This window comes from Geotrypetes seraphini, chromosome 11 (assembly GCF_902459505.1).
Source record: "Geotrypetes seraphini chromosome 11, aGeoSer1.1, whole genome shotgun sequence".
Taxonomy (NCBI): domain Eukaryota; kingdom Metazoa; phylum Chordata; class Amphibia; order Gymnophiona; family Dermophiidae; genus Geotrypetes; species Geotrypetes seraphini.
The window spans coordinates 138,029,064-138,050,481 of record NC_047094.1 but is presented as its reverse complement, the minus strand read 5'-3'; the positions used below and the strand labels follow the sequence as shown (position 1 = coordinate 138,050,481).

At 45.3% G+C, this 21,418-nt stretch overlaps 1 protein-coding gene across 2 annotated transcripts in view; it reads right to left on the bottom strand.

The window, feature by feature from the left end:
• The window catches only part of LOC117369132 (fer-1-like protein 4), a 113,488-nt gene that overhangs the window by 72,732 nt on the left and 19,338 nt on the right, over window positions 1–21,418 (bottom strand). Inside the window, exons 5-10 of one of the 2 annotated variants that reach the window (XM_033963169.1) lie at window positions 19,545–19,636; window positions 17,203–17,244; window positions 16,131–16,289; window positions 5,297–5,357; window positions 2,808–2,939; window positions 708–770 (exon numbers count right to left, since the gene is read on the bottom strand). In XM_033963169.1, coding sequence (XP_033819060.1) covers window positions 708–770; window positions 2,808–2,939; window positions 5,297–5,357; window positions 16,131–16,289; window positions 17,203–17,244; window positions 19,545–19,636 — 549 coding nt within the window. Of the gene's footprint in view, window positions 1–707; window positions 771–2,807; window positions 2,940–5,296; window positions 5,358–16,130; window positions 16,290–17,202; window positions 17,245–19,544; window positions 19,637–21,418 lie in introns of those variants that run through there. The other variant, XM_033963170.1, reaches the window with a different exon arrangement.

The following is a 21,418-nucleotide window of genomic DNA, read 5'->3' as shown; positions in this document are numbered from 1 at the left end:
GGAAATCTGGTCACAAATCTATAGTGATTGTACAGGATACGGATTCTCTCTAATGCTGCAATTAAAATCTGACTTAAGATCTGGGCTTCCATTTGTGCCTAGCACAGGGACCTCAAAGTCCCTCCTCGAGGGCCACAATCCAGTCGGGTTTTCAGGATTTCCCCAATGAATATGCATGAGATCTATGTGCACGCACTGCTTTCAATGCATATTCATTGGGGAAATCCTGAAAACCCGACTGGATTGCGGCCCTCAAGGAGGGACTTTGAGATCCCTGGCCTAGCACCATTCCAGACCTTTTGTTATGATTTTCTCATAACTGTTTTCAGGGGGGGAAAAAAAAAGATAATATTAAGACAAAAGGAACCAAATAGGCCCTGTAAACTATTGTACTTACACATATTTCAAACACTGTATTATAAGTGCCTCAGGCATTCATTTCCTGCCACTTCCTTGTAAGTTTGTAAACTGAAAATCTTGTACAAGTGCAAAAACTACCGTACTTGGGCTTTGACCCAATCTTTAAGTCCTAGAAACACTGTGCAATGTTTTCTTTCGATTGCCTCCTGGAGCCTCCCTGTGTCACTCGCTACTTTGCTTGATTGTATCCGGTGAATAACTTTCTAGAAACTATTCCTCAGACTTAACAAAGACTTTAAGCCCTATGCCAGAAATAGCTGAATAAAACATGCAGTCCTGATACTTACTGAAATTTCTATCAGCTTGTCAAACACAATCTCTTGGGGTTCATGGAATTTAAACAAGAAATACTGAAATTTAAAAATAAAAAACAACAGGTCATTTAATCATAAGGACACGCAGTGACAAAATGCTAACATTTTTTCTTCCATAGCACATTGGGGGGAAACAATAATGAAAGCAAAAGTCCATGCTACCTTTCACTTTTGACTATTGACTGGGAAAATGTTGCCCACAGATATTGTGCCTGATCTCACCACACGTAATGTTTTAATCTAAAATCTGTATGCTGGTCAATACTCTGCCCTGGGATCATCTCTACAGAACATGGGTGAAAGGCTATGTGTTGGCATCAGTGAGCCATTTCTATGGGTAAACAGTATTTGTAGCTCACCTGTAACAGATGTTTTCTATAGACATCTGGATTGAGTCAAGCACATAAGCAGGTGGCAACTTAACAAATCACTAGGACGGAATTGCTGTCCCAAAGCTCAGATTGGACTCCATTAGGGATCAAAAATGTTTCTGTACTTTTATTTTTTTAAACACTCTTCCACATAATCACCCTGTTTTGTGATACATTTTTCACAGCGTTCTACTAACTTAACCTCTTACCACTTCTGCTCCAACCGTTTCCTCTCAAAAACATGAACAAGGCCTGGAACCCAGAAAGACAAGTGAAGTATACCGGCTGACACCTGCCTAATCCCCCCAGGAAGCTCAAACCCAAGTTGACTGTGGGTCTGTGGGGACCAAAGTACCAGGAGAGCTGAATTGACCGTTGACCAGCAGGTCTGCAGGGAGACCTATGTAACCGGTTATGATCAGAAGAGACCCAAGTGACCAGAAGTGACTGGATTAGATAAGAGAGAGAGAGAGACCAGAGACACCTGAGTGACCAGTCAGCAGTAGTGACCACTTCACACCAACTAAACAGAGTGTCTGCATCTGGTGATATCAACTGTCAGCACCAGGTTTTCTCCTGCTATCTTATCCACACAAAAGCCTAAGAGACACAAATAATCTTATTAATGTCTTCTTTCTATTCTGATCACGGCAAACTTGAAGACTACTCAGGAACCTTTAGCTACATTTTTCTATTCTTGAAGCTTTCACAACAGAGTTCAATTTGCTCTCAATAAGTACAAAGGAACAGATGGATTTTTAAAAAAAGGTGTTCTGTCAGCATTTTCTGCCTTGGTTGAAGCTTCAAAAACATTTCTAAATGCGCTCCCTACTGTGTACCCCTGAATCTTTTGTTTTCATAATATCAGATTCTGGTACGCCTGTTTACAAAGAAAGTCTACTTAAATTATGACTGAAACTATTGCTGCTAAACCCCACCCTACACCTCCCACGCTACCTAGATCCTTTGAATATGAGCTGTGAGTTGCCATATTCTGGCTCTAGAGGGTTGTTGTTTTTGTTGGGGGGGGAGGGGTATGTTTTATTAAAATATGGACAAATGGATGATTTTGGGATATCTGTGTACCTCAAGGAACATGATTGTAATGAAGATAGCACATTAATTTTTAGGTAGGTCATATGCTACCATATACTTGATTTTAGTAGGTCGATAACTGAGTAGCCAAATGAATAGGGTTACCATATGGCTCCAGAAAAAGGAGGACAGATTGAGACATCCAGGTTTTACTTCCACTGAAAGCAACGGAAGTAAGTAGGACAGACTGAGACATCTGGGTTTTAGTTTCATTGAAAGCAATGTAAGTAAAACCCGGATGTCTCAATCCGTCCTCCTTTTTCTGGAGCCATATGGTATACATATGAATAAGCGGTTGATCGCTGGAATAGTCTTCCACTTCAGGTTATTGAGACCAGCAGCGTGCCAAATTTTAAGGCCAAATGGGATAGACATGTGGGATCTATCCGCAAAGATAGATAGGGAGGGTCATTGGGGTGGGCAGACTTGATGGGCCGTGGCCCTTATCTGCCGTCTATTTCTATGTTTCTATGAAACAGAGATGGCTGTTGAACATAATGGGTCTGAAATGCCCTTGTGTTCTCATCTAGCTAGCTGGAAATCATCTTGTATCAAATGGCAAAAGCTTGGCTGAATGATTTTTGGTTGGCCATGTGATGTCATGTACCTGATTGTAGAAGGGGCAGTTGGTTGATTTTTGGGTGGTCGTGTGCTTCTTTTCTTCTCCCACTTTCACATGTATCACAGGATCAATGTTAACTCCCACCAGCTTCTGAGCTTGGATGATGGTCACTTCTATCTGTGCAGAGACAGGTGAAATACATATTTGTGGCTTGTCTTTTCAATGTCCCCTAATTCTGTATAGTGTGCCAAAGTTAGGCACCGATAAGCACAGAATTTTGGCACCCAAACAGGGGTAGACCAAAGTTAGGCATATAATGAGGCTATTCTATCATTAATGCATATGCTCTAATACTTAATTTTAATCAGACTTTACGTATAGGTCGTAATCACCTTTACCTCTTCTCCAGGTTTAGCCATGCTTTCAAGATTAATTTTTATTACCCTCCAGTTGTTTTTTTCCCTAAATGTATCTCTATTTTCTTTAAAGATTGTAGTTCACCCTCCTTTCCTTTTGTACTGGTAATTATTTGTACGTATACACTGTATGTTTATTTGTATAAAGTTGTTTTATTGTTTGTTTCCTAATTTTAGTACTTGACATTGCGTGTACAACAAAGTTTTAATAAACTTGAACTTGAAACTTGATGCCTAAGTGCTTTCGTGCCTAACTGCACAGGGGGCATGCATATGGGTGAGGCAAGGGTTCCTCTGTTGAAATCATTCCCCCTCTTATTCTTAAGCGTTATTTTTCAATATTTGGTCCCCAAATACGCAAATTGATTGAAACTAGTCTTACTACAAGTACTGTTCCTAAACAATGGAAAGAATCAATCATCTTTCCCACAATTAAAGACAACAAAATAAGTGCAGCAGAGATCTCCAACTACCGGCCTATTTCCAATATCCCATTTTTGACTAAATTTGCCAAAAAAATTGTCTTTAATCAACTCTCTGATTTCATCGAACAAAATCAGACGGGCTTCCGTAATCACCATTCGACTGAATTATCCTTGATAGGGTTAACCACTAACATCATGTATCAATTAGATCACCAAAAATCAGTTATACTTATTTCACTGGATTTATCGTCGGCCTTTGATACCATAGATCACCAATTGCTAATCCATAGGCTAGGCGACATAGGGATCTCCGATCAAGTATTAGATTGGTTTATATCATATTTCAAAGATCGTTCCTCTAAAGTCCAGTTTAAAGGTTCTTCCTCTAATACTTTTTCTAATAGTTATGGGATCCCACAAGGTTCCATTTTGTCACCTACGTTGTTTAATATCTTCCTCGCTCCACTCATCACACTAGGGCAATCAATAGGGTTTTCTATCTTCGCTTATGCGGATGATATTCAACTTACTCACCCCGTTGACCTAGATAACCCCGCAGATATTTCTTCCATCAATTCGAAACTGAATCAAATCTGCCACTGGTTAAACACAAATATGTTAGCCTTCAACATCAGCAAAACCAAAGCAATGATTTTCCCAGTTAAGGATGGTTTCTCCTCTTCCGTCCCTATTACAATAAACTCTGTTCCTGTTCAAATAGTTACTTCTATTAAACTTCTTGGAGTTATCCTTAACCGAAAATTCTCGTTCCATGAACATATAAGTTCAGTAGTCAAGAAATGTTTCTACCGCCTCCGAATGATTAGATCTCTTGCTACTTTATTAGACCAAACTTCTTTAAATACTCTTATTCATTCGCTAGTCATTTCACGACTAGACTATAGCTATGCATTATATAAAGGCATCACTAAGAAAGAAATAAAATGCCTCCAAATTATTCAAAATACTGCCATTAAAATCATTTCAAAAGCTCGAAAATTTGACCATGTCACACCACTTTTGATTAACGCCCATTGGCTTCCCATAGATCATCGAGTTATTTATAAAATAATGTTACTGATACATAAAACCATAGCTTCCGGTCTACCTGATTTCATCAACAGGTTATTAATCCCCCACACCCCGCATTGCACATTACGTTCTTCTAATCAAAACCTGTTATCTATTCCCTCTTTAAGACACATTAGCACCATGCGTACTAATATCTTTTCTGTTACGGCCTCTACCATCTGGAACTCAGCACCAAATTATATAAGAGAAATTTCATTACTTGATAAATGTAAAAGTAGCTTGAAGGCCTTTCTTTTTAAAGACACATTTGGAGTATAATAGTCCTTTTAAGGACTGTAATGGAATTTCGCTCCTTGCTTTTTCTTATTCATTTTAATCTTTTCTACAAAGTGCTAGATTATTTATTTTTTGTTCCCCTCCCTTTTGTTTTGATCCTTCTCTCTCTCTTTTTCATTACACAAATGTATTTCTACCCTTTTTCATTTTGTTTCGGTAAGTTAATATTCATCTGTGTGTTTGATTGTCTGTTTTAATAATTATAATTTGTTTTTAACTTATGCCTTTCTATTCTTTGTTTTTATATATTATGTAAAACCGCTTTGAATTTTGATAAGGCTGTAAATAAACCTGAAACCTGAAACCTCACACTTAAGCATGTTACCTGGAAGTTTTGTGGTTTGGGAGTAGCAGAAAAATCCCATCTTGTTGGATGTTTACTTCGGCTGGAACAAAACACATTTATTAACATTTATTTTGAAATTTGCTAAACATGGTTTTTATTTATATATTACAAATGTTCTATGCCGCTACAACTGCACAAACAGAACTACGTGGTTTACAGTCTAAAATAAGTGAGGAAAGGAACTACAATTATTGAAAGGAAAGCTACACACTGCATGCATATAACACACAAAAGAATAAAGAAGGCTAACAACGAGATCTCTGCAGAAGTAAGCCAAACCGCTCAGCGAAACTCTACAAGGCTAAAGCAATCTAGAACAGAGTTTCTCAACTTCTTCAAGCCAAGTACCCCCTAAGTCTAACAAATATCAACCGAGTGCCCCTGCCCAAGCTCCACCCCAGACCTGCCCAGGCTCCGCCCCAGACCCACCCAAGCTCCACCCTAGACCCCACCCCCATAATAATAGTACTAATTATAACGCAATTTCTTCCATCCATTTTTCATTTATACACACAATATAATCTTATTAATAATACATAATGGTAACCACAAAATTAAAAAAACACAAAGCACACTGTATGCAGAGAAAATGTTAATTATCATTTATATTCTTCTTTTTTCTCAAAGAGGTCAAGGCAGATGACTTTAAAATATGTAACGTCACCTCAGTAACTATAAAAAATATAGTACAAAATATAGACAGCAGATATAAATTCTCAAAACGGACACATTTCGATCACTAAGGCTCCTTTTATTAAGCTGTGATAGTGGTTTTAGCGCACACTGAATTGCCCCGCGCGCTAGATGCTAACGCTAGCATTGAGCTGGCATTAGTTCTAGCCGCATAGTGTAGGTTTAGCGCACGTTAAAAATGCTATCACAGCTTAGTAAAAGGAGCCCTAAATTGAAAATAAAATCATTTTTCCTACCTTTGTTGGCTGGTGATTTCATGAGTCTTTGGTTGCACTTCCTTCTGACTGTGCAACCAACATTTCTTTCTTTCTGCCTCCTACACACTTCCTCTCCTCTGGACCTCATTCCCTTCACCCAACCAACATCTCTCTCTGTCCCTCCATGAATCCAACTTTTCTTCCTCTCTCCTCCACCCCTATTGGCAACGTCTCCCTCTCTCTCTCTCTTAGTGTCCATCTATCTTTCATTCCCTCTCTTGCTGCAAAGGGAGTGGGGAAAGAGAGAGAGAGATCCAGGGTGCATCTCTCCCACCCCCTCTATTGCCACATTGAACATGTCTCCCTCTCTCATCCACCGGATCATGTGCAGCATCTTTCACCACTGCCCACCAGCCCCATTTCTCCTTCTATCACCCCTCTCCAGCACAATGTCCCATTTCTCCCTCTATCACTATGAGAGAAGAACAATGAGAGAGAGAGAGGCAGATAAAGGCTGAATGGCCCATCCAGTCTGCCCATCTACAGCATCCACTATCTCCTCCTCTCCCTATCAAATGGCTCATCCATTCTGCCCAACCACTGCATCCTCTATCTAAGAGATCTCACATGCTTGCCCCATGTTATCTTAAATTCAGATACAGTCTTCGTCTCCACCACCACTACCGGAAGACTATTCCATGTATCTACCACCCTTTCTGTAAAGAAGTATTTTCTTACATTACTCATGAGCCTATCACTTCTTAATTTCATTCCATGCCCTCTCATCTCAGAGTTTTCCTTCATTTGAAAAAGACTCACCTCCTGTACATTAATGCCACGGAGATATTTAAACATTTCTACTTCACCCATAGAGTGGTGGAGAACTGGAACACTCTTCCGGAGTCTGTCATAGGGGAAAACACCCTCCAGGGATTCAAGACAAAGTTAGACAAGTTCCTGCTGAACCGGAACGTCCGCAGGTAGGGCTAGTCTCAGTTAGGGCACTGGTCTTTGACCAGAGGGCCGCCGTGTGAGCGGTCTGCTGGGCACGATGGACCACTGGTCTGACCCAGCAGCGGCAATTCTTATGTTCTTATATCCCCTTTCTTTCATCTTTCTATTAAGGTCTCTAAGTCTATCCCCATACGATTAATGACAAAGATCACTAACCAATTTTATAGCAGCCTTCTGGACTGACTCTATCCTCTTTATATCTTTTTGAAGGTGCGGTCTCCAGAATTGTACACAGTATTCCAAATGGTGCCTCACCAGAGACTTTGTGCAACAGCATTATCACCTCCCTTTCCCTATTGAGCATTCCTATCCTTATGCTCCCAAGCATCTTCCTGGCTTTTCTGCCTGTTTTGCCACCCTGAGATCATCGGACACAATTAGCCCCAAATCCCGCTCTTCTTCCGCATACAGGAATACTTTGCTTCCTATGCTATACCATTCTCCTGGATGTTTGCAGCACTTGGGCTGATTTTGCATTTTTTAGAATTAAATCTTAGTTGCCAATTACTGGACTATTCTTCAAGCTTCGCCAGATCCTGCCTCATGTTAATGTAATGTAATATATATATCTGCAACTTGCTGCTTTAAAAAATTTAGCCTTTTTTTTTCCTCTTAACAGGATGATTGAGACCATTGACATTTAAAGAAAACATTTTAAAATTCATTGCAAAATTTCAAGGAAGAAAACCCATAATAGTATACCAAAAATCATTTTTCCCCCCTAAACACCCTTTGCTCAATACAAGTCCTAAACCCCTTAATAAAAATCCCCTATTCTCCCCCAATTCCCTATCCCCCATATCACACGATTGCTTGAAGACATACATTTAGACTAGCATCCGGAACCCTCCCCCAGGCAATATAATTAATTACTTCCCCTTATAAAATTAAAATTAATCAACCCCTATAATATTGATCTATCCATTATACCCAAAATATTTAATAGATGTCTGAATAAATAATTCTAAATGGTGAATAAATAAATAATGGATTATAACAATAAGAAAACTCCCAACCAAGAAGGGATGCCCAAAACAATTATATATCCCCAAATAACATCCAATTATATCCAGTACTACAAACATCCATACATCAAAAATGGAGAAAAGACCTCAGTGTCTAATAGGGGTAACAAAAAAAAAACAACTTCCCATATAGACAAGTCAGTCTCAAAATACCAACTTTGAGACAAGCAGGCACATCCTTGGTCAAAAACTCTAAGATAAGTGGAAATGAACTATTAATTATCACGGTCCTTAATAATAAATCAAAATACCATCACTTATCTGAAAATGTGGTATTCAAAACGATCTCTGTAGTAGTGCCCGATCCTCTTCAACATATTTGTGGGAGATCTGACTCAGGGGCTTCAGGGTAAAATCACATTATTCGCCGATGACGCCAAACTATGCAACATAGTAAGTGAGAACACTTTACCAGACAGTATGACGCAGGACCTACTTCTATTGGAACATTGGTCCTCGACTTGGCAGCTAAACTTCAATGCTAGAAAATGTAAGGTCATGCACCTCGGCAGCAGGAATCCATGCAAAACTTACACACTAAATGGTGAAACCTTAGTTAGGACCAAGGCGGAACGTGATTTGGGGGTGATCATTAGCGAAGACATGAAGACTGCCAATCAAGTGGAGAAGGCTTCATCAAAGGCAAGACAAATGATGGGATGCATCCGAAGAAGTTTTATCAGCCGGAAGCCCGAAGTTATAATGCCATTGTACAGATCCATGGTGAGGTCTCATCTGGAGTATTGTGTACAATTCTGGAGGCCACATTACCAAAAGGATGTGCTGAGAGTTGAGTCGGTTCAAAGAATGGCCACCAAAATGGTCTCGGGACTCAAAGACCTCCCGTATGAAGAAAGGCTGAATAAATTGCAGCTATATTCACTTGAAGAACGTAGAGAGAGAGGAGACATGATAGAGACGTTTAAATATATCACCGGCCGTATTGAGGTGGAGGATGATATCTTCTTTTTTAAAGGCCCCTCTGCCACAAGAGGCCATCCACTGAAAATCAGGGGTGGGAAATTTCATGGCGACACCAGGAAGTTCTTCTTCACCGAAAGGGTGGTCGATCGTTGGAATGAACTTCCACCTCAGGTGATTCAGGCCAGCAGCGTGAAGGATTTTAAAAGGAAATGGGATACACATGTGGGATCTCTAGGGGGGTAAATTCAAGGGGGTAGGGTTGTTGGAGTGGGCAGACTTGATGGGCTGTGGCCCTTTTCTGCCGTCATCTTCTATGTTTCTATGTTTCTAGAAGCAGGAACAACCTGCACAGTGGAGCATGAACACTAGCACAGCGGCTAATTGGTTCATAGACAACCCCGCGAAAGACAAAGGCGCGCGCCGAAAGAAAATTACAGTTTTTAGGGGCTCCGATGGGGGGTTTTGTTGGGGAGCCCCCCCAATTTACTTAATAGAGATGGCGCCGGCGTTGTGGGGGTTTGGGGGGTTGTAACCCTCCACATTTTACTGTAAACTTAACTTTTTCCCTAAAAACAGGGAAAAGGAGAAATTAGGTTCTTACCTGCTAATTTACTTTCTTTTAGCTTCTCCAGACCAGTAGAGGTTAACTTTACGATTGGGTATATATCTAATCATGACCAGCAGGTGGAGACTGAAAACAAAACTTTGGGACAGTATATCCTAGCCCCTCCTCTCTATTTCCCTCAGTCTGCCGAATAGCCAAGCAGAACCAAGAACTGGAAAACAACAGAGAGAAAAAACAATACTCCGAAAGGAGTAACAAATAACATACCCAAAAACGCTGTTGGAAAATGCAGAGGAGAAATTCCCGAAGGAAGAAGGTCCCCACAGCTCGCCAGCTAAGCCAGCCGAGCCACAGCCGCTGTTCTTCAATACTCCCCGGCCCTAGAAAAATACTAGAACCCGCAGCAAAAACCAAAAACTGCCCGCGCAACAGCCCCAACAACAACAACAACAGACAGGGTGGGGACCTCTACTGGTCTGGAGAAGCTAAAAGAAAGTAAATTAGCAGGTAAGAACCTAATTTCTCCTTCTTTAGCACTCTCCAGACCAGTAGAGGTTAACTTTACGATTGGGACGTACCAAAGCAGTCCCCTCACGGGCGGGACCCCCGAAGGGCCGATACCAGTACACGTTCACCGAACACCGCGTCCCGACGCGCCTGAACATCTACCCGATAATGCCGAACAAAAGAATGCAAGGAGGACCAAACCGCAGCCTTACAAATATCCACCGGAGGCACAAGCGACGACTCAGCCCAAGACGCCGCCAGACCCCTAGTGGAATGAGCCTTGAGAAACTCCGGAACCGGCTTCTGACTCAGAAGATAAGCGGAAGCAATCATCTCCTTGATCCAGCGCGCAATAGTAGCCTTAGAAGCGCCAGCCCCCCGACGAGGACCCGCCAGAAGCACAAAGAGATGATCGGAGCTCCGAAACTCCCGGGTCCGCTGCACATAAGCATGGAGGACCCGACCGACATCCAATTTGCGCAGCTGTCGTTGCTCAGAAGAACCCTCCCGACTACCCAAGACCGGGAGGACCACCGATTGATTGACATGAAAAGGAGAAACTACCTTCGGCAGAAAGGAAGGAACAGGCCGCAAAACAACCCGCTCCTTAGAAAACTCCAGGAAGGGAGCCCTACAAGAAAAAGCCTGTAGCTCCGACACCCGTCTAGCGGAAGTAATGGCCACCAAAAAGACCGACTTCAGCGTAAGGTCCTTCAACGAACAGCCATCCAACGGCTCGAAAGGAGGGCGCACTAGAACAGAGAGAACCAGATTGAGATCCCAAGAGGGAACCGAGGGCCTTATGGGAGGCCGGAGCAACTTGGCCGCCCTAAGAAAGCGAATCACATCAGGAATGGCTGACAAACGCTGACCTGTCACCAGCCCCCGAAAAGCCGACAGGGCCGCCAGATGAACCCGAAGAGAAGACCAGGCCAGGCCCCTATCCAGGCCATCCTGCAAAAACTCTAGAATGTTAGGCAGAGAAGCGCGAAAAGAGACCACTCCCCGCGCTCGGCACCATTCCTCAAAAAGACGCCAAACCCGTACATACGCCCGAGAGGTAGAAAGCCTCCGGGACCCCAAAAGTGTAGAGATCACCTTGTCGGAATATCCCTTCTTACTCAGGCGGCCCCTTTCAAGAGCCAAGCCGTAAGACAAAAGGGAGACGGGTCGAACATGGGAATGGGACCCTGCGTCAGAAGATCGCACCCGAGAGGCAGAGGAAGAGGATCCGCCACCAGATGCCTCACCAGATCCGCATACCACGGACGACGAGGCCAATCCGGAGCCACCAAAACCACCAGCCCCGGATGGCGAACAACGCGAAGCAGTACTCTGCCCACTAATGGCCAAGGAGGGAACACATACAACAGCCCCTCCGTTGGCCACGGTTGGACCAGAGCATCCAGACCCTCGGCCAGACCGTCCCTGCGACGACTGAAGAAGCGGGGTACTTTGGCGTTGCCACTTGTAGCCATCAGATCCATCAGGGGCTGCCCCCAAGCACGCACTAGCAACTGAAACGCCTCGGCGCCGAGACACCACTCTCCCGGATCCAAGAAGTGACGACTGAGGAAGTCCGCCTGAACGTTTTCTACCCCGGCAATGTGAGAGGCCGAGAGGTCCAGAAGATGCGACTCCGCCCAAACCATGAGCCGAGCCGCCTCCTGCGCCACTAGAGTGCTCTTGGTGCCCCCCTGACGATTGACATAAGCCACCGCCGTGGCATTGTCCGACAGGACTCTGACCGACTTGCCCAACAAAAGGGAGTGGAAAGCCAACAGCGCCAGCCGGACCGCCCTGGTCTCCAACACGTTGATCGACCAGGAGGCCTCCTCCGTGGACCAGGTTCCCTGAGCTGAGTGACCCAGGCACTGGGCCCCCCAACCCAGGAGACTCGCATCCGTAAGGAGCACCGTCCACTGCGGAAGATCCAGACCCACCCCCTGAACTAGGTGAGGGGTCCGGAGCCACCAACGCAGACTGCAGCGCGCCAAGCCTCGCAGGGGAACCGGAACATCCATCCCGTGCCTCTGGGGAGACCACCTCCGGAGCAGAGCATACTGGAGAGGACGCATGTGGGCCCGCGCCCACCTCACCACGTCCAGGGACGCCGCCATCGACCCCAGGACCTGGAGGAAATCTCGCGCCCGAGGACACCGGGACGCCAAAAGCAGGCGAATCTGAGACTGCAATTTGCTCACCCGGGCCTCTGGGAGGAAGACCTTCCCCAAGGAGGTGTCGAACAGCACCCCGAGGTACTCCAGACGCTGAGCCGGAACCAACCGACTCTTGGAAAGGTTGACCACCCAGCCCAGCGACCGGAGAAACTCCACCACCCGAGCCGTAACCCGGGAGCTTTCCTGCAACGACTTGGCCCGAATTAACCAGTCGTCCAGGTAGGGGTGTACCAGAATGCCCTCCGACCGCAAGGCTGCCGCGACGACCACCATCACCTTGGTGAACGTCCGGGGAGCCGTGGCCAGCCCAAAGGGAAGCGCACAGAACTGATAGTGCCAACCCAAGATCGCAAAGCGCAGGAAACGCTGATGAGAGGCCCGAATGGGAACATGCAAGTAGGCCTCCGTCAGATCGAGAGAAGTGAGAAACTCCCCCGGCTGAACCGCCAGAATGACCGACCGCAGAGTTTCCATACGGAAAGAGGGAATCTTGAGAGCCCTGTTGACCCCTTTCAAATCGAGGATGGGCCGAAAGGTCCCCTCCTTCTTGGGCACCACAAAGTAAATGGAGTACCTGCCCGTGCCCCACTCCGAAGGGGGCACCGGAACAACTGCCCTGAGATCTAGCAAGCGCTGAAGGGTCTGGCGAAAAGCCTGCGTCTTCCCCGGAGTCTGACATGGAGAAGCGAGGAAAAAATCCGGCAGAGAGCGGGCGAACTCCAGGGCATAACCGTCCCGCACCACCTCCAGGACCCACTGATCGGACGTGATCTCGGCCCATTTGGGGAAAAATTCGCGCAGCCGAGCCCCCACCGGAACCAAGGGGGGCGCCGGCAAGGCGTCATTGTGCAGGACGGGAAGCGGGGGAACCGGCGGAGGGATTCCCTGCCCCCCGATGGGCCCCCCGAAAGGGCTGCATGCGCTGGAAGAACCGACCCCGGGAAAACCCCGGAGACTGGAAAGAAGCAGCCCCACGCCCAGGGCGATACTTGCGAAATTCCCGCAAACGCCCCCGGGCCGCACCACCCCGAGACGCCGGGCGGGCACGGTCCTCCGGCAAACGGGGAACTTTCGAGTCCGACAGAGTCTGAATCAACTTATCCAAGTCCTCTCCAAATAAAAACGACCCCCGAAAGGGAAATTTAGTAAGCTTAGCTTTGGACGCAGCATCCGCCGCCCAAGCGCGCAGCCACAACACACGCCTTGCGGCCACGCCAAAAGCCATGGACTTAGCCGAGATCCGCACCAAGTCATACAGAGCATCCGAGAGGAATGAGGCAGCCATCTCAATCTTCGCTACCTCCTGATCCACCAGAGACCAGTCGTCAGACTCTCGATCCAAGACCCGCTCCGCCCACCGAAACACGGCGCGAGCGACCAGTCCCCCACAAATAGCCGCCTGGACCCCAAAGGCAGAGACTTGAAAATTTTGCTTAAGGATGGTCTCCAATTTGCGCTCCTCAGAGTCCCGCAAGGCAGAACCGCCCTCAACAGGCACGGTATGCCGCTTGGAAATAGCCGAGACCACCGCATCCACGACTGGCGAAGCTAACGTAGCCCGATCCCCTTCAGGAATGGGATACAGGCGAGCCATGCTGCGCGCCAGCCGAAACGGCGTCTCCGGCGTTTTCCACTGCTCAAGAATAATATCCCGAATATCCTGATGCATAGGAAAAGAGCGGGAAACGGAACGGATCCCTCGTAACAGAGGGTCCCCCACACGCGGAGTCTCCGGCGGCGCGTCCTCAAAACGCAAAGCCGAAGAAACCTGTTGAATAAGGTCAGGCAGCTCATCTCTCTGAAAAAGGCGCACCACGGACGCCTCGTCACTGGAGAACGGGAAACCCGACAACCCGCCGCCAGCTTCCGTCCCCTCCAGAGGGTCCTGGAATTCCTCAGAAGGGTCCAGGTCCTCCTCCAGACCGACACGTTCCTCCGACCACAAATCCTCGTCCCACGACACCCGCGGACGCTTGGACACGAGAGGCGGCGGAGGGGACGTCACGTCAGACGAGAGAGGCAAAGCCGCAGGGAGCGCGGAGGAAACCCCACCCCCCGAGACCCCCTGGGCGCAACCGGGACCCCCAGCCGCCTGAAAATAGGCTTTGCATAATGAAAAGAAAAAATCAGGGGAAAAACCCCCCGAGGGTCCCAAGGGACTCCCTGCCACAGCAGGGGACCCAGCAGAAACCTGCCCCTGCTTAGCCAAAACAGGGGGAAGGTCACCTGAGGTGGAAGACAAAATGGAGGGGCCAGACAGAGAAAATGGCGTCTTTCCCGCCAAAACTGCTCCCTCCACAGCCTGCAGCGGCTGAGAGACCTGAATAGTCTCAGCCGCTAAAACAGGCAAGTCGGCATCAGCTGTCAAAATATCAGCTGAGAGGGAATCCTCTAAAACCCGACCGTCGGCGGCTCGGGGAATCCCTCCGTGGGCGGACGGAGAAGACCGGGCTTCTCCACCGTTCCCTGCCGACTCGCGAGGCACCATCGGCGGGGAGCTCTGGGCGCCTGCAGCCGCTGCCGACGGAGCTCCTCCACCGCACCGGCCTGAACACCGCTTGCACAGGCCGGCCGCGAGTGCCTCGCGTCTGGAGCACAATGAGCACTTTTTCCCTTTAGAAGTGCTCATTGCTCCATACGCGACCTAGCTGTAAAAAAGTGCCGGTTAGTTGAAAAAATACAGTAAAATACAGTTTTCTTAAAGGGATACAACCCTCCAGACCAGCACTACCTCAGGATTTTTTTTTTTTTTTTTTTTTTTTACAGAACAGACTCCACAGGCTCTCGAAGCAATATGCCTTGCTTGATTTAGGGGGCAAGGCTTACTGCTGAGGCTCCTCTAAAAAAATATAGGGAGGTGGAGGAAGTGGGGGGAGGGACCCCGCTCGTGACCCGCCGGGTTTGACACCCCCGAGGTCGGACGAACCCCCAAACAGAGTCCGTCCAAGCTCCGTCCGGCTAAAAACAGGGACAATAAACCCCTAAACAAATTCCAACAGCCCTACCAAGGGAGATGGGTACAGATCACTCAACACCTGCTGGAGACTGAAAGAAGACTGAGGGAAATAGAGAGGAGGGGCTAGGATATACTGTCCCAAAGTTTTGTTTTCAGTCTCCACCTGCTGGTCATGATTAGATATATACCCAATCGTAAAGTTAACCTCTACTGGTCTGGAGAGTGCTAAAGAAAGTGAAGTTTTCAGTAAAATGTGGGGGGTTACAACCCCCCAAACCCCCCACAACGCCCCCACAACGCGGCGCGATGTCTATTAAGTAAAGTGGGGGGGGGTTCCCCACCCACGCTCCCCCCGTCGTAGCCCTAAAAACAGTAATTTTCTTTGGCGCGAGCCTCCGCGCTGTGCTCAATTGTCTGCGCGCGCCTTTGTCCCGGCGCACTTTTGACCTGACACCGGCTAATCACTCCTCACCACTTTCACTTATCTCTACAGTATTCTAGATACAACTTTAAAATACGTTACATATTGACCTGTTGGGGGAGCTGTTCACTAGTGAAAGTTACTACAGCTTTTTCCAAACTCGTCCTTGTGACCATAAACGGAGTCAATTTTCAGCATATCTCATATCAACAATACTTCAGATGTGCCAAATCTGTACTCTTGCACTTTAGATGCACACGATCTCACCAGATCCAACAACTGGATACTCAGCGAGTCCAGAAGCAACAGCAGTACTTAGTCACAGATTTACCTTTTCACTGGGGAAAAGCATATTCCCGAAACTTCAATCTCAGACACGTCATAGTCATCAAAATCATCTTCCAGATCACCCTCAGAGCCTTTCACCAACTGCCGGCCCAGCAAGGTAGCCTTCTTGTCCAGGTCATTTGCCTTCTTTATCTCATCAAAGCTACACAAAATAAATAAACACAGAAATAAATCATTGTCCATCGGGAGTTTCCTTCCTCTATAATTTGCAGGGATATGGGAAATGTCAGTGAACTGTCCCACGGTGTTGCATGTCATTACTGAAATGAGAACAAGTGCACAAACATGACAATTAATGTTTTTTTTCGTTTGCATGTGGTGCGCCCTCTCATAACAGTATTGGGAGAGATACACATTAGAGAGAGAAGCGCTTCATTTGCATTCAATGAGATTTTGACTCTCTGTACCTAGTTTCAATCCCTCTCGATCAGCATTCTCGCAAACTTGCTGTACCAATGGTTTCGTCACTATTGCAGATAGGGGGGATAATGAGCATCCCTGTCAACTGCAGTTACCGAATTTGCTCTGTCTTTTACCATGGCCCGGAGAGCTAAATGCTCTGATGCTCATAGATTTCTACGAGCGTTGGAATAGCATCAGAGCATTGAAACCTCTACCATGCCTTAGTAAAAGTGGAGGTGGGGGGAAGGTTAAACCAGTCTGAATATTCTCTATTTATTAATTTTTTTGAAAACAATTTATTCAAGAAATAGAGCAAAGAGCAATACAAACAGATACATCCTTTTCATTCAGAAAATACATCAAAACCTAACAGTCGGAGCAGTTATCGCCGCTGCCGGCGCTAAAACCTGCTCTATGCATTCATAAAAGAGGGGGGGGGGGGGATTGTGAGGCTGGAGGTGACGTTCTAGCATGGGAAATGCTAAGCAAAGTCTCAGAGGTCATGATTACTAGTAACGGGGGGTCATTTACTAACTTTTGGTCCATGCTAATCTGTAGTAAATAGCCTTCACAATGCCGACGAAAGACTGCTCCATCCAGAACTGGCACAGTAACACCCTCCTTACAACACAATGAAAATGTGCAAAACTTACTCTGCATCTTCAAAGCCAAAATTTCGGATGATGAAGGCAGAACTACGAAAATAAAAAAACACGCAAAGGGTTAGAAATGCAAAACATTTGCGAGTTATAAAACTATGCTATAATGCATCTTGCTTTTCAAATATTGTTACTGTTACAGTTCTCTAATGCCTATGTCTGGCTTTCCACACTGAACATCACACGGAGTGAATATTTTCAAAAAGGGAGAAAAGAAATCTTAATAACTGAGGAGTCCGTTTAAAGCAATGGTCTCAAACTCAAACCCTTTGCAGGGCCACATTTTGGATTTGTAGGTACTTAGAGGGCCTTAATATCTTATTAAAGAAATGACAATTTTGCATGAGGTAAAACTCTTTTAGTTTATAAATCTTTCCTTTTGGCTAAGTCTTAATAATAATATTGAGCAAACAAAACAAAACTGCAGATCTGTACAAGACGTAGGCAAAATTTATTGTGACAAAATAATTATATGCAAACCCTTTTACCAATCAGGGGACCCGACACCGTCCGTGTTTCGGACAAACCTTCGTCAGGGGTCCATGGTAAAAAAGGGGGGGGAAACAAAAAAGTCACAAAAAACTGTAGAGTAGCAGCAAAGTATGAGCGACGTCAAAAATCGCCACTGCAATGAGCCGTCGCTCATTACCATGGACCCCTGACGAAGGTTTGTCCGAAACACGGACCGTGTCGGGTCCCCTGATTGGTAAAAGGGTTTGCATATAATTATTTTGTCACAATAAATTTTGCCTATGTCTTGTACAGATCTGCAGTTTTGTTTTGTTTGCTCTCGGTTGTTTTTTACTGCAGTTTAGGTTGGAACTTTTTGTTTTGTTAATAATAATATTGTCATTTATAGCTAAAGAGAAATATGATCAAGAAACTGTTTTATTTTTCTTTTGTGATTATGATAAACATACCGAGGGCCTCAAAATAGGACCTGGCGGGCCGCATGTGGCCCCCGGGCCGCGAGTTTGAGACCCCTGGTTTAAAGTGACCTAGAAGCTAGGCTTAATGAGTGGTGAGGCAGGATTTTGCCACACACAAAACCCAGATTTAATTCTGCTTATAAACCACCCAGAAACCTAAGAGCTTCTACCGCTTTGGTCTTTATGGCAAGACTTTCGTCAACGCGACAATCGTCTTTCTTTGCTACTGTGCCTGCTTTATGGAGTTCCCTTCCTTCAGGGGTTGCTCAGAACTCTCTTATGTTAAATTTCATTCTCTTATGAAATCTCATCTCTTTAAACAAGCTTTTCTGGAAGAGGAGTGATAGCATTTGGGGCTCAGTAAGACTAGAATATGAATGCTTAATTGTTGGATTATTATTTTTTTTTTATGAACGCATTGTCCACTGTTTTATCTTTCCTATTGAATTTGGAGTTCCTTTCTAATCCCCCCTTTTACTAAATGCTCCAACGCTTGTAGAATTCTTAGCAGCTTCAGAACATTTAATAATAATAATAATAACAGCTTATATACCGCAATACCATGAAGTTCTATGCGGTTTAGTGCCCCAGGCTGCGGTAAAAACCTCTAACGCAGCTTAGTAAAAGAGGGCCTGTATGTTTTTATTTGTAAACTCTATTGATGGTCAAGTGAGGGACATACATTTTTAATAAACCATAAACCATGTAGAATTCCCCTCTCCCCATAAAAAGGAAAGACTGAAGGAGAGCATGACAGCCAAGGATGGGATTTTGTCATATCTACCAAATAATGGAAGAGTGGCCTAATGGTTACAGCAGGAGGCTGAGAATCAGGGTGGCCTAGTTCAAATCCTACTGGGACTCCTTGAGATCTTGTACCTTCCATTGCCCCGTCTACAAAATTTAAATTGTGACCTATGTTCCCTCTAAGCAGAGCACATGAGCAATCGCTCATACAGTCTAGGAGCGTCGCTCACAAAGCTACTTGAAAAACAGGAAAATTGTTTGTTGAGTTTTAGAACTTGTTGCTCACACGAAAAAATTTTTTTTTAGAACTTGTCACTCACGTGAGAAAAAATGTGCAATGCACCCAGTCAGTCCTTAGAGGGAACATTGGTTGTGACCCTCTAGGGACAGAAAAATATCCACTGAACCTGAATGTACATCACTTTCAGTAGCTTTCAGGCTTACAGATAATAGATAAGAATTTTTTAAAAAATTTTCCATTTTATAATGGGATTTTCCAATTAAGGTGCAGGCACAAAAGATAATGACATCTGACATCATCCATAGTTCCTCCCACCATCCCACCATCCCCCAGGACTCCACTGTGGCTCTTACTGGGTTCTCCCAGATGTCTAATGGAGGAGAGGGGCAGGAGGAAGCCATAGTGGCTCCTTTTTTTACCTGTCCTGCATCGGATAGAGAAAGTCCTCTTCCAGCCATTGCCCCGCTGAGCCATCGGGAGGTTGATATCGGATATCTAAATCCACGTAGATCTGCAAAAATAGAGGCAAAAGTATTTCATTAGCTCTTGATACTGAAATCCAGTTTGCAACACATTAAGGGCCTGGGTATCCTCAGGAAGCATCATTTCCAAAGATGTGATCTCTAACTGTTTTGCTATTCTTCTCTATGAGTTATCAAGAATGGAGTGCAGTTTAAGATTGCTTGCCTGCTCCACAAGGCTATATACGGACTAAATTCTTGGGGTCTGATTTCTGCTCTGAATATTTTGAAATAATTTGGCTGCAGTACCGCAAGTTAAATTTTCACTTTGCTTCTTATATTCGACTTAAACGTTCATTTGATCTCACCTTTGGGTGTCGGGGGTGTAAAATCTAGAATGGCTTCCCTTCTCACTTACGACAACTTGGTTCATACTATCATTTTAGGAAAGCGTTGAAGACATATTTTTTGATGATGATTGTGGTGCATTAAAGGTTTTCATATAATTGCAGTTCCCTAGGTTGAGAGTTAAATGGTTTGTAAACTGTGTAGAATGCTTGTCGAAATTTGCGGGTTATAAGAAACAATTTAGTATAGTATAAGTGAATATTTTGGATTTCATCCTGACAAGGAAAGGGGCTGAAATGAAAGACTATTGCAGCTGGGAAGAATATTTTTGCCTTTGGCCGATGTACATAACAATGTGTAAATTCTAAGAGGATGCTTACAGGGAGACGGGCATGGATGTGCCCTCAATTAGACACGTGAATTTATGCCAGCTATTGAGTACAATTAAGGCAGATAGAGACCATATGGCCTTTCAGTCTGCCTAACCACACCATCCACTATCCCCATCCAACGTACTTGTCCCAAGCTGTCTTGGATTCAGATACACTCTTTGTCTCCACCACCTCCACCAGGAGGCCATTCCAAGTATCCATCACCCTTTCCGTAGGCATGCTTAAACGTGGGGAGAGAGGGTTAGATGGGGACTTACACTAGTATTCTGTAAGTGGTCTGCTGGAATACACTCTTGGCATGTGGAATGTGGCCACCTGAATTTGTAGTTGCCCCATTAGAGAACTCCCCCGATCCCCAGTCTGTCTGTAACAGGTCATTTAAAGTTCAACTGCGCATGGAAGTCATAGAATTCTAGCACTTGCGCATGGAATTGTTATAGTTACACACATAAGCACTAGCCACTCGCTCAGCGGTCTTCTATAACTTAATACACAAAACTTGCTTAGCATTCATGGGGGGTGGGGGGGGTGGCTGGGGCACATTTACATCCACTACTTACAAAAGCCTGTAAGTTGGAGGGCAGTGGGGAGTACAGGACAATAAGCCATTGTGACATTACTGCTGAGGTTGGCTCTTAGGCATTGTTGAGTCTGTTGGGGGAAGAGATATGTTTTTAATCTTTTTCTGAACTGGCGGTGCGTAGAAAGTTGTTGCAAATAAGCAGGCAGGCTGCTCCAGATATGGGGATCCTAGGAACCCGTAGGTGGAGTTGAACATCCAAGTTTATTAAATCTTTGATATACTGTTTATCAAAACATACCTTTACGGTTTACAATTATCAAATATGATTAAAATAAAATAAAAATAGATTAAGTTGGAAAACGAGATCCAAGATGGCCGCGATGGAATGATGGTGGGTGAGACGCTTTCGGAATAGCTCCCTACTTTACCTTTCTGCAAAATGCTGTAGAGAAGGGGTAGAAGTGCAGTCGGAGCCTCGCAGCGTGCAGATGCCCCTCCTACGGTGGCTATAGATGAATTTCTGAGGCGCCTACAACAGGATCCAGTTTTGTCGGGGATTCGCCCGCTGG